We start from the raw sequence: 12,500 nt of genomic DNA, 5'->3' as shown, positions 1-12,500 counted from the left end.
AGCACTAGGGACTATTGTACTAGACCATGGTTCATGCCAATGCTAATCGTGAGGCCACCAGCTGCCTTTCAAGACTGCCATAGGTATGGGACATAGGGTGGGCACGTAACGGAGCGCTTCGCACATGTACGCGTTCCAGCTCCGTGCCCATCGCATTGAGCACTATTCCAGTGGCCGCTGCTACTTTCGTCACCTCTCCCATTTATGCTGTCTGATGATCGTGCAATGCATCAAACTGTTTAACAGTTACCATCTCATACCAGGGCACCTTTCAAGCTACAGTCTCCAGGATACGCCCTCTTGTGCTGCCCCTACTGGCTCTGATTATTGTACAGTCTGTATCGGCTATAGCATACCCTTTTGATTTCCGTGATTTTATCACTATAACCGATGCATCACTATATGCAAAACGATCGATTTCTTTTTTCTTTTTTCGATCGACACATGAAAGGCAAGGAAATACTTCCAGCATGTCGTTTTGACAAATGAGCATGCTGCATAGTTGACAGTGCCTGCATTTCCATAAAAAAATTCTGTTATGTACATGTACATGTATCACTATAAAAATAAGCAACGTGAAGAAAGTAAAAAATAGGGTCTTTGATATTATTGCTACATGTATTTTAAAGTTATCACTATAGCCGATAATAATATAGTGTGTTATGCATGTTTTGATTCTTTGTTGCCATCATAATATCCGATATAGCCTTACATCCGATAATATTGGTTATAGTGATATTTTTACTGGATAAAATACGTTTTGCTTTTGATATTTCGTACCAATATCACTGTAGCCGATATATTCTTATATCCGGTCACTCTATAGCCGATACAGACTGTATGTTGTAGTATAGCATTGCCGGGCGCCGAAGAATGAACAGGCTGGAATTCCCCGGTCACCAAGCACAGCATGCCAATGTATACACAGTGACTCAGCTGTGCATAGACTGTAATATGTGAAAATAGGAACTGTCAAGGCTAGGAGGCTGACACGCCAGTTCTTCGGCGACCGACGGCACTCTACTCTTTTTTGCACATATCCTGTGTTAGGCACTGCGGAAGGCGCAGGAGGACTTCCAGCGCGAGGTGGCTGCCAAGCGAGAACGCAACGAGATCTCGGCAGCCGAGTACGAGCGTCTGGTTGAACAACACCAGGGTAGCATGGCCAAGCTGGAAGGCTCATTTGACGCACAGAAGCAGCGCCAGCAACAAACGCTGGCCAGTAAGATTGAGGAAAAGCGACGGCGCAAGGCTGAGTTGCTTGCAGCCAAGAACGAGCTGGCAATGAAAACTGAACTGGAGCGACAGCAGCAGGAACGTGATGAGCTGCAGTCCAAAAAGGTGAGTAGGAGCTGATTGTCTCTTCTGGTTCTCTGCTATCCATAATAAGCTAATTAGCACAGTGTTCTTGTGTGGCGATTGGCGTAATGTTCCCAGTACAATACATGCGCTTGCGTGTATGTATGTATGTGTGTGGGTGTGTGTGTGCGTGCGTGCTTAGGTGCATGTATGTGTGAGAGCGTGTGCCTGCGTGTTGATGCGCATGTGCGTATGCCTGTGTGTGTGTATGTGTGTGTGTGCGTGCGTGCGTGCATGCGTGCGTGCGTGCATGTATGTGTGAGAGTGTGTGCCTGCGTGTTGATGCGCATGTGCGTATGCCTGTGCATATGCCTGTGTGTGTGTGTGCATGTGTATTCATGCTTGTTTGTGTGCACATGCATGTGGCCCTGTACGTGTGTATGTTGTTTTACTTTCTACACAATAGGAACGCGAAGCAGAGTTGGCAGCACTGACAGCCAACAGGAGCAGTCTTGAATCCCAAACCAACACGTCACCCGAGCTCATCATCCAGAACCTTCTGCAGCAGCGTCACCTCAAGGAGATGGTACAGCTTGGCGAGCGCTTTGATCGCCGACTAGACCTTGCCGTGTGCGAGGCTCGCAGTGCCCTCCAGGAACAACGGGGCAAGGAGAGAGATGAACTTGTCGCAGCAGAGGAGGTAGGTAGGAGTATGCATGTATATGTGTGTGTGTGGTGGGGGGGGGGGTACTAGAGCTAAGCTAACTGCAGGGACGTAGCTCACACATCTGTGGTGTGGTGACCTTGTACCACTGGCAACCTCATTTAGCCTATTCTGGCAATGTAGTACCTATGTCTTGCAGGCATTTGCTGGTGTGGTGACCGGATTATGTTGACTATACACGAGCTACGGGCCTGCTGAGGACGATACCGTGTCAGTGACTTGTCCCATCGTGGGGGTATGTGTGACTGCCCGCGGTAATGCCGTCACACATCACACCACAAATGCCATAATTATATTGCGTGTGTTATCATGTTGAATACACGACAATGTAGAGGTTGTTGGAGGTTTGTTAGAAGTCATTGTCAGGGGTGTAGGAACCGGTGCGGCAGGTGCGGACAACGCCGAACTGGTAATTTGCTTTTTGTGATTTTTCAACCAAAGGAATATGGGCTATTTGGACCCAATTTTCCAAAATGTTTCCCCGGGGAGGACCCCGGACGCTGCCTTTTAATAACCGCGCCAATGTAGAATGCCTTCCCACGCCCCAGTACAATGCCTCCATTTCAATAATCAGGAGGTGAATAGGCATCACCGGTATACCCTTTGCCTGGATACACGCCTACACATGCTCACAGGATTCATGTGGACAATTTCACTCCTTATCAATCTCTGTTGTCCTGTCTTATTTATAACGTTGGTCAGGAGAAGCAAGCTCAGATTCTCTCCAATCCCGATTTGTCCGACGAGGAAAGGGAGCAGCTTGAGGAACAGTTTGCTACTGCTATGAAGGTAACATTGTGATACGGTGGCTGTTGTGTGAAATCTTTTATACGCTAACTCAGACGATTTCAGTTTGGACGAGGGACTTGTTTGGTGAATTGCTGAAAAATGTGTGCCTGCCTGCATACCATTATAGATTTTTTTAACAAGATACACATCTCACCGGCAGGCACATGTGGCTAGCTTGGGGTGAGACAGTGCTGATGGGGCCTGCCATGCTTAGCCGATAGATGCTGGAAATGTGTGTCTTACTGCATACAGTATGATCGGGTGCCGAAAACCACAATGCAAGAACACTTAGACTGGAAAATGGCCCAGATTTAAGAACAATGTGGGGTAGATTTGTAACGGATGTACCATTTTCTACGTGTTTTTCACGCCTTGTGGTCGCACCGTATATGGGGCTCTCCATGGCGTGATGCTCCCATGAATAGGAATAGAACGCCTAGCATTTCAACATACTAGAACAATGCTAGGCTGCGCCCTGAGCCCCTACGTTCTTTGGCGCCCGATCTTACTGTATCCCTACTCATTAGGTTCAGCTCGCCAATCATTTCATGGCTACTCCATTCTCGTTTCCATTGCCGTGTCTATGTTCTACAGGAACGCTTGGAACAGTTTGATCAGGCCACAGCACAGCAGGTGAAGCAAGCTGAGCAGCAGGCGCAGAATGATCAGCAACTGAAGCGTACCACCGCCCGCGCAGATCTGCAAGAACAGCACTTGACGGAACTGGCTGATTACATGAAGCAGCTATCACCAGAACAGGTGAGTGATACGACGGGGCCTCGACAGCCTAGTATAGCATTGGTCACACCGGGGAAGATCCAGGGGTTCCGCGGCACCGCCTAACTTTTGTAAATGTACTACTGGCAACCATATGCATGCATGCATGCGTGTCCATGTACATGTATCAGCAATATTCAGTTTTGATCGGACTGGATGAAACCCCCTGTAGAGATCGTTGGATCCGCCGCTGTCACACATACTGCATTTTACCCTGTCGTATAAATCGACCTTCTATGACCTAGAAGCCAGATAAACAAGGGAGTAGTCAACTTGCAACCAGAGTTTAATCAATACCCATCGAGCTGGGAAGGCGAATGACCAAGTATGGGGGTCGACTTTTTCTTATAAATATAAAATGCATATCACTGGACTCGGATGGTGAGCCAATTTAATTGTGGTAAAAAAAAAAGGAGAAGGACAAAATGTTACGAGTTATGACTAACTGTCCACCATAATTATTATTAAATGATCTGGTTACGTTGGTGGACAGTCCTAACTCGTCACATTTTGTCTTTCTCCTTGTTTACTCAGAAAGTGGTGTACATCACCTCCTTGTTTACCATAATTATGGTAACTGGGATCTACTTATCACTGGTGCCATACGGGTATATGTATAGGGGCTGTGCAAACGTATTTAACCTAGGTCAACCAACCCTATGTATTGCCACCATCCCCAGACCCACGCTCTGCAAAAAATAATTTGTGAACAGAATAATGCTACTGTGCTTTTAGCGCCATTCAAACGCCTAGGATTATTTAACATCAGGATAGAAGAATTTTTTCCATGCAGCTCATGCGCAGATTGTGAATAGCAACTGAACAGAGCGGTTGTCAGTTGACCCCCCCCCCCCCCCCCATTCGTTCATAATGCAGTTGTGTGATGTCTACGAATCTCTTAGTGTAGGAATATTTATGTGACGATTGCTTTTGCCGTGCAAACGTCAGGCTCTGCGCGGATCGTACGAGGCACAAGCCAAGCAACGGAAGGAGAGTTACGCCACCAAACGCCGTCAGATCGAGGAGGAGAAGGCGCGTGAGCTGGAGAGGCGTAAGGAGGAAACACGCCGGAGGGAAGAAGAAGCAGCACACCGACGTCAAGAACAGATTGAGTAAGGCTGAGCACAAACATGTGGGAAGTGTGTTTGTGGATGGGGGGGGGGGGAGGACAGTGCTGTGTTTAAGTATCCATTCTAACTTGACAGATATGCATGCGTGTGTGTACGCACATACAAACACACACACACACACACACACACACACACACACACACATGTACACACACACACACACACACACACACACACACACACACACACACACACAGATAAAAGACGCATGCACTAGTATATATTTTACTAGGTTTTTTCTTCTCTTGTGCACACCACCCCGCGTGCTTATCATAATCTATCTGACAATGTACAGGAAAATTGAAGCCGACCTGAAGGCCCAGGAAGAGCGTGACATGAACCGAAGCAAGGAAATGGAGAAGAACAACAGACAACAACTGGAGAAGGAAATGGAGAACAAGCGACGAGAACAGGAGCAACGCCTTCGACAAATGGGCGAACTCACCGAGGCCAAGAAAGCGGTAAGCGAGAGAGAGAGACTTTGGATGTCTTTTCACCAAATTTTTCATATCTAAGTTAACGCAGTTGAACTGTATATGAGCTTTTCTGGTTGGACCACTAATTAGCAGACCTCAGATTCACTGGTTGAACATATCGCAATAAAGCCTGATGAACAACAGAGCTGTTTTAAACTTACTGAAAGCATCAAAGTCAGGGTTCTCTAACTACAATATACTACACAGCGTGCTTTGCACGAGGGTGGATAACTTTGACACAACGCCACAGGTGTTAGGTTATAGTGGCATGAAACCATGGGTTGGCCGAGGAGGACATAGGTTTGGTTACAGTGGTATGAAAGCATGGATTGGCCGAGGAGGCATGCTAACAGTGACTGATAGAGGATTGCTACGTCCCACTCACTCCCCAACTCCCTTGGAGTTGTAAGCTGCTTGTTGCGTGCAGAAAGTTCTCCCGTCGACCTATTTAGTGCATCACACAAAATGCTTAGGGAAAGGCTATAGCATGTGATGTATCCAGGATGTTGCGTTGAGTGTCAAACATTGCCTTTTTAACACGCTTGTCTTGCTAACACCTGAGAACATTACGCCTCCAACCTGTGTATGCGTGCAGCAAATCATGGCGGAGTACAGCAGTGAGACAGAGCGCTTTTCCCAGCAGGCCATGCAGAGCAAGCAGAAGGCAGAGCAACGACTGCAGGAGCAGCTGGCCGCGCGTCGAAAGCGGCAGAGGGACCGCGCCATCGCCAAGGTAACGGGGGTCTCGGGAGATGTATACAGGACTGTCGGTCGCCGAAGAACTGAGGGCTCAGCCTCCTAGCCTAGACTGGTCTTATTTTCATGTACTACGGTCTATGCACAGTTGAGTCATCGTGTATACATTGGTATCAGCAAGCAGTTGAAGTTCTAGCCTGGTCGTTCTTAGGCACTCCGTTCTTCAGCGTCCGACGGTGCTGTACAGATGGTGGAATATCTCTTGTATATTGAAATTCCTATCTCATTGAACATTTTGCCCTGGCTGGGTATCACCCTCATAGCCTTCAATGATGATCAAGGAGTTTGTAGGGTTCAAGTTCCTTGCTATCACGATCAGAGCGAAAATCTGTTTCTCAAGTTGCAACAATTTTCTTTGGTTGTATGTGTTTCAGTAAAATATCTAAAATTGTTCTTCTTTCAACTCATTCCTTCTGCTCTTTAGGTAAGCGAGGAAGAAGCACAGGCCAATGAGGCAGCCAAGAAAGACGAAGCCGAAGCGGTGGCCAAGCTCGACGAGGAAGCCGCACGCCTGGACGTCGAGGAGCAGAAGCGACGAGCTGAGAAACAGGCCAATGGTGAGCAGTGTTCCACAGTCCATCAGCTAATGTCCTGTCTCTCAGTGTTCTGCAGTCCATCAGCTAATGTACTGTCTCTACTCCTAACATTTCATATCATGTACATGTACCTCTCACTCCTTTAATTTTTCTTTTTCTTTCTTTTTGGTGCGTTTTATGTCCCCATGACGTCGAGACCTCAGGTCGGCTGAGGGCAAAAAGCCTCACCATCACTATGCTCCCACTATGCAATATTCTGTCTTTGCCTGTGACCTGGGATGATTGTAAGAAAAATATTTTTAAAAAAGTCCAGAGACATCCACAGGAGACTTCCATGGTTTAGGCTAAGGACTGCCACTAAAAGGGACGGACAGGAAGACTGCAAACTGTGAAAGACAAGACTGAGGACTCGCAAATCGCGCATGGGTGGGTGGGTGTTGGTGCATGGGTGGGTGTGGGTGCATGGGTGGGTGTGGGTGGGTGTGGGTGTGGGTGGATGTGGGTGTGGATACATGCTTGGCTTGCACACTCCGGTGTCTCCTCTCTCTTGCTCCTCAGCTGGCACTGACATCCACGGCCAGTATGTTCTGGGTGGGTGTGTGTGTTGGGTGTTTGCACACTAACTTGTGGCCTCTCCGCACCTAGTCCTTAGCTGGCACATCCATGCCCAGTCTGGTGTGGGTGTGTGGGTGTTCGCACACTCAGGTGTTACCTCTCTCGCACCTTAGCTGGCATCATGCCCAGTACCCCGTGTGTACGTGTGTGCATGTGTGCATGCTCAGGTGTCGGTTGCCCCTTTCGCACCTTAGTTGGCCCATTTTCACCACCAGTTGTGTACATGCAGGCGTGAGTGAGGTGTGAGCTTTGCATGCGTGACAGCCTGGCACCTCTGGCTCTGGTGAATAAAGGCAGGGGCAGCTGCTGGTTCCAGTCTAGTCCTCTCGTTTTCCCTTCTCCAGAAGTCACTAAGGTGAAGTGCAGCCGCAGTCATGGTCAACCATGTTGGTGTTGAATTAGTCATTTCACTGTTGTTCGATCTTACATTTATTGTTGTTTTTTCTGGGTTTTTCCTTCAGATCTCCGGCAAGCACAAGAACAAGCCCTATTGCAACAACAGCAACAGCAGGCAGGAGCGCTTGCACCAGGCCAGTCGGCCGTGGGCGCCTTCGACGAACAGCAGTTCCTGGAGCTGATCAACGGCTCGGCGCTGTACCAGCGTGCCTGCGAGATCGAAGCCATGCTGGAGGCCGGTGGTGAAGCAGGGCAGGACGACAGCAAGAAAACGCTACCGTACGGAGCAAACTACATCGACCAGCGTGATGCGCAGTGGACGAACGTGGGCAGCAACACCGCCCTGGTCGATATCAATCAGCTGACAGCGCGCAACTTTGTAGTGTACCAGTTCGGCACGTTCGTTGTACGTCTGCTGCGTCAGCGTGTCGGCACTCCGCAGATCACATTGCTGCTGGCTACCTCGCTACCTGCCAACGACTACTCTGGCAACGCGTTCCGTAACTCCTACCACTACAAGCCGGAGAACAATGTGTTGTTTGTGCGTAAGGAGCGTATGGACGATGTTGGTGAGTTCACGCTGGTCATCATGCACGCCTTGGCTCACATCGCGGTGGAGAAAATGGAGGACGACGCCAACCCGCGCTTCCTGGACTTCCTCTACAAGGTATAGACAAATGATGTGAATGTGTGCAAATGTGCAAATGTGCAAATGCCCTCTATCTGTGTATGTGTGTGTCTTTAGTATACGGTAGCAGCATCTTACGGATGCAGAAAATGTTGTCTTAGCCGAGTCTCGCGTGAACCGTAATTTTTTTTAGTATAGACGACTTTGAATGTGCAAAACTCCTATACTGGTGGCGACTAGTCGATGCCCCTACAAACAGTATGGTTATATCTTTCAGGGGCGTAGCGGCCGGTCCGGCTTCGGCCATATGATGCTCAGTTGTTCACAGGTACTCGGCTGTTGCGGTGTGTGTAGCTGAGTATTCACATGCAATTTCACTCGCTTTCTCCTATCTACTGTGTAAGTACATAATATTTTCGTTTGGAATTGACTTTCGCTATATTCGTTAGGGGGCACGAAATAACTAACCAAACTAACATTTTTTTCTGAACATTCGGGTGACAGAAATCGACCAAAAACAAAAGTTAGTACGTAACAAGTCTGCTGGTGGAGTGACCTAACGAAAGATTTTGTGAACGAAAATTTGCACTTATACAGCATCTCAAGTCTCAAACATATCATCTCTGTCTCCACTGTACCCTGACCCTGTTCTTGCCAGGCGATGCGTATCTGCTGCACCGATCTGTTCCTGACGCGCTCCAGACCGGCCGCTATCGTGGCCCGTGGCAAGGCACGTGGCCAGACGGCCGACCTGGAGACGGTGTTCCGAGAACTGACGTCACGTGACGAGAAGACCGACCTGACTGAGGAGCTGGTCAACGTTAAGGTGGTGGCACCGACCGACAAGGAGTTCACTGAACAGGTACGGTAGAGAGATTATATTTCGCTATTTTCGCGACCATCACGCATAGAAATCGCCGCAAACTGCTCCGTACATTGACTGTAGACAATAACAGATCCAAATGATTAAAAAATATCGTCTCTCCGTGAACCAGCCCAATTCATGAAAACGCAAACTAATGCAGCATGTACCTAGAAATGTCAGCAGGCCAAATTATCACAGCTTGAACCTATACAAACCAACTTTGTCGAAAACTTGCACCGTTTTTCTCACACTCTCCAGGGAATTTTCTAGAACCGCCCCAACCGGTTTTCGACCGGTTGAAATTGTTGGCGACCGGTTGAAAAGTTACAAATCAGTTCCAACCGCCCGTACTTTTCTGTGGGTGAATGGAGCTGTGAATGGTCAAACGCACTCCAGCACCAAGCAATCTGTTAAATTGCTGTCGAGTGCCATATTTAGGTTGTATTTTGAAATTTTTTCCGGGGGGACCCCCGGCCCCCCGACTCTTCATTGGACCGTAACCGGTTGGAAATTCGTCCTAGAATATACCCTGCTCTCATTGGAATATAAAGATGCTAAAACTTGTGTTTGAAAACTAGTTAGCGTCTTGATCATCAAAAACATTTTTGTCTTTTCTTGCCATGTCCCTTCCCAGGCGGTCAGTGAGCGCATCAGTCGCTACTCTACACTGTCCAGCGCACAGGACATCCAAGACCACGTGCAGGCGTCTATGTCGGCAGCCACTGCGACCGTAACCGGTGACGACGGGGAGATTGGCGACGACTTCATCCGCGCTCGACTCGTTGAGCTGAGTCCCGCCACCACCGATCAAATGGACCTACCTCGACGACCGAGAAGGTACGGAAATTCTACAGTGTCCAAGCTGGAATGTGTTTCCCTGTGCTTTGGATATAGTGCATGCTGGTCTTGAGTTATTATCATCAAGAGTACATAATCCCCAAGAGTGTGCAACACCAGCTATGGGGTCTGTGACTTCACATCACGTACACTTTACTTTTACTCTTGTATGATAGATCCAAGGTTGTACGCAACTAGCGGACTCTCTTGTGGTCACTTTGCAGTTTGCCGGCGTAATATTTGAACCATGTCACGTGATGTGAAGTAACAGTTCTGCCGTCGCAGCACAGCATAGAGGTGCAGGCAGTTGCACACTCTTGGGGTTATGTACTCTTGTTACCATGCACACGCTCCTGGCCGAAGCCACTCCATGAAGATAGGGGCGGTTAGCCAGCCATGGCAATAATGTGTGGTTTCTCACAGAACGGACCAGTGCTGACAAATACAATGGGTTGCTTACATTCTACGTTAGAACCTCTGTGAATCACAACAGGAAAATTTCGGTGGAGATATTTCGTACAGGTAATTTTACCTCAAATAAAATCCCACCTAAAACTCAATGCCATGCCACACAGTGTGTAAGATGAATTTTTTGGATCTGCAAAACTGGTTTACCGAAATTTTCGCGCTACCAATGTGATTTTGGGAAACACCGAAAATATTACACCCCGGAAATCTCCGGTTTTACAGTATTTTTCTCGTGTCTGTTTTTTTTCTCGCCTGGCAGCACCTTGAAGAGAAGCAAGTCCACCGTGTCCTCAGCGTCTCTGTTCACGCACAAGACGACGCGTCTGCACAGTGAACTGGACGAGCTCAATGAGCAGATGCTGCACATCTTGCGCAACGTCTCCGAGCTGGAGGCACGCGGCCCTCCACCGGCCAACTCCGACGCCGAGAAGACCATCAGGGGCTTGAAGCAGCAGCGCGATGCCCTCAACCGCCGCATCAACTCGCTGACGAATGAGATCGAACGCAAGGAGCGATCACGGCAAGGGTAACACATACAATGACATCTGCAATACCTCATCATTCACAACATACAATGACATCATTCACAACATACAATGACATCATTCACAACCACTCTACGCAAACTAATGTAGGAAATAATAAAAACACGATTGGCTGTAGTGCAGCCTTTGCAAACTGTGAAGACCATTGGAAACCCATTATGTTACCTCTATGCTGAAATTGCCATAGGCATAATGTTTGATATTAATACCTCACGATCACGTATAGATAATTCAAGAATTCATCTCCAGCACTTTTTCCATGATAGACATGCATTTTAGTGCCATGCAACAGTAAAGTATATTAGTCGTAGCACTAACAGATCTCTTGGAACTGCATCTTTTCTATACAAAACATATTGAACCTCTCTCAAAATGAAATTTTATTTATCATGTCGCTCTAAAATTCATTTCTGCTGAACCTCACTAATGTTTTGCGCATATCCAAGCAGCTTCTATTTCCGAATTTATAATTATTTTGCAGAATCCGACACATGCTTGATATCAAAATACACAAGCTTCTTGTTTTACCACCTGTGACAAGCATGGCTTCTGCCGTGTGCTCTAGCAATGAATGCAAGCTGATTGTGCTAAGAATAAAGAACAGTTATTACTCTCTCATTTTTTGTGTGGAATTCAATCGGGGGAAAACCTTGAACCCCCTCCCCCCCCCCCTTCCCAGGTAGGGGCCCCCAGGTAGCACCCCCCCCCCCCCCCAACTAGGGGCACCCACCCACCCCCAGCTAGGGCACCCACCCAGCCTGGGGGAGCAGGCCGCAGGGGCAGCCTGGGGGAGCAAGCCGCAGCACCCCAGGGGCACCCACCCCCACCCAGCCTGGGGGAGCAGGCCGCAGCACCCCTCCCAGCTAGGGGCGGGCACCTAGTCTGGGGAGCAGGTGAGAGCCTGATGGGAGGCGGCGGAGGGGCAGTAGGATCCCCCCCCCCCCCCCGACACGCTGGTCCGAGCCCCTTTATGCCCCCACCTGGACCAGCCCTGCCCCCCCCCCCAAATAACTGGGGCCTGGTCCCATGGGAATGCAATAGCTCCTCTGGTCAGGGCAAACAAACACAAAACGAGGGCACCTGCTTGCATATTCATCATATTAAAATGAGTGCAGAACGGCAAGAAGAAACGACAAGAGCAACATGAACTGAACGAAGAGAAAGCAAAGGGGGCCAAAAGGGACCTGAGGCCGGGGTAGGAGAACCAGGCCTGCAGGGTCGCAAAAGCAAGGCAACACAAACAGCTGGCAATGCATGTCGCCAAGGTCTGTACATGTATAGGGATTACTACATGTCACGGTAGTACAAATGCTGGTGTAGAACAAATGACATTCATTTTGCACTACACTCACATTCAATGTGATTTGCAGTACAAAATAAGAGACATCGCACTAGTCCCATGATGTGTGAAAACAACAAAAATGTCAAACTCCTGTGCATGGATTTCTTACCTAGAATACATGTGAGTGCTTTCATCGTGAGAAGAAACTTCAAATGCTTACACGGAAGTCTACGCGGAGATTTTTCGGAGAAGATGTGTGGGAGGGGGGGGGGGGGGTGTCTGAATACTTTCATGGTGCCGAAATGGTATGGAAAGGTCCAGAAGCTAGGTATTTTTAGAGGACTGAACTAAATGCACAAATGCACCTCTCGGCTACA

General features: G+C 48.4%; 2 protein-coding genes across 2 annotated transcripts in view; one reads left to right on the top strand and one right to left on the bottom strand.

Annotated features, from left to right (window-relative positions):
- Positions 1 to 11,456, top strand: part of LOC135828604 (uncharacterized) — a 90,776-nt gene extending 79,320 nt beyond the window's left edge. Inside the window, exons 59-70 of the mRNA XM_065341033.1 lie at positions 1,051 to 1,341; positions 1,766 to 1,999; positions 2,726 to 2,812; positions 3,407 to 3,571; positions 4,538 to 4,701; positions 5,015 to 5,180; positions 5,791 to 5,928; positions 6,376 to 6,508; positions 7,564 to 8,165; positions 8,785 to 8,988; positions 9,626 to 9,828; positions 10,556 to 11,456. Of these exons, the coding sequence (XP_065197105.1) occupies positions 1,051 to 1,341; positions 1,766 to 1,999; positions 2,726 to 2,812; positions 3,407 to 3,571; positions 4,538 to 4,701; positions 5,015 to 5,180; positions 5,791 to 5,928; positions 6,376 to 6,508; positions 7,564 to 8,165; positions 8,785 to 8,988; positions 9,626 to 9,828; positions 10,556 to 10,826 (2,658 nt within the window). The 3' untranslated portion in view covers positions 10,827 to 11,456. The remainder of the gene's footprint in view (positions 1 to 1,050; positions 1,342 to 1,765; positions 2,000 to 2,725; positions 2,813 to 3,406; positions 3,572 to 4,537; positions 4,702 to 5,014; positions 5,181 to 5,790; positions 5,929 to 6,375; positions 6,509 to 7,563; positions 8,166 to 8,784; positions 8,989 to 9,625; positions 9,829 to 10,555) is intronic.
- A 495-nt stretch (positions 11,457 to 11,951) lies between these two features.
- Positions 11,952 to 12,500, bottom strand: part of LOC135828555 (serine/arginine repetitive matrix protein 2-like) — a 17,891-nt gene continuing 17,342 nt past the window's right edge. Inside the window, exon 11 of the mRNA XM_065340992.1 lies at positions 11,952 to 12,500. This exon is cut by the window's right edge and continues 351 nt beyond it. The gene's annotated coding sequence lies outside the window, so the exon portion shown is untranslated.

Source organism: Sycon ciliatum, chromosome 12, assembly GCF_964019385.1.
Source record: "Sycon ciliatum chromosome 12, ocSycCili1.1, whole genome shotgun sequence".
Classification (NCBI taxonomy): Eukaryota; Metazoa; Porifera; class Calcarea; order Leucosolenida; family Sycettidae; genus Sycon; species Sycon ciliatum.
This window is presented reverse-complemented; position numbering and strand designations above follow the sequence as displayed.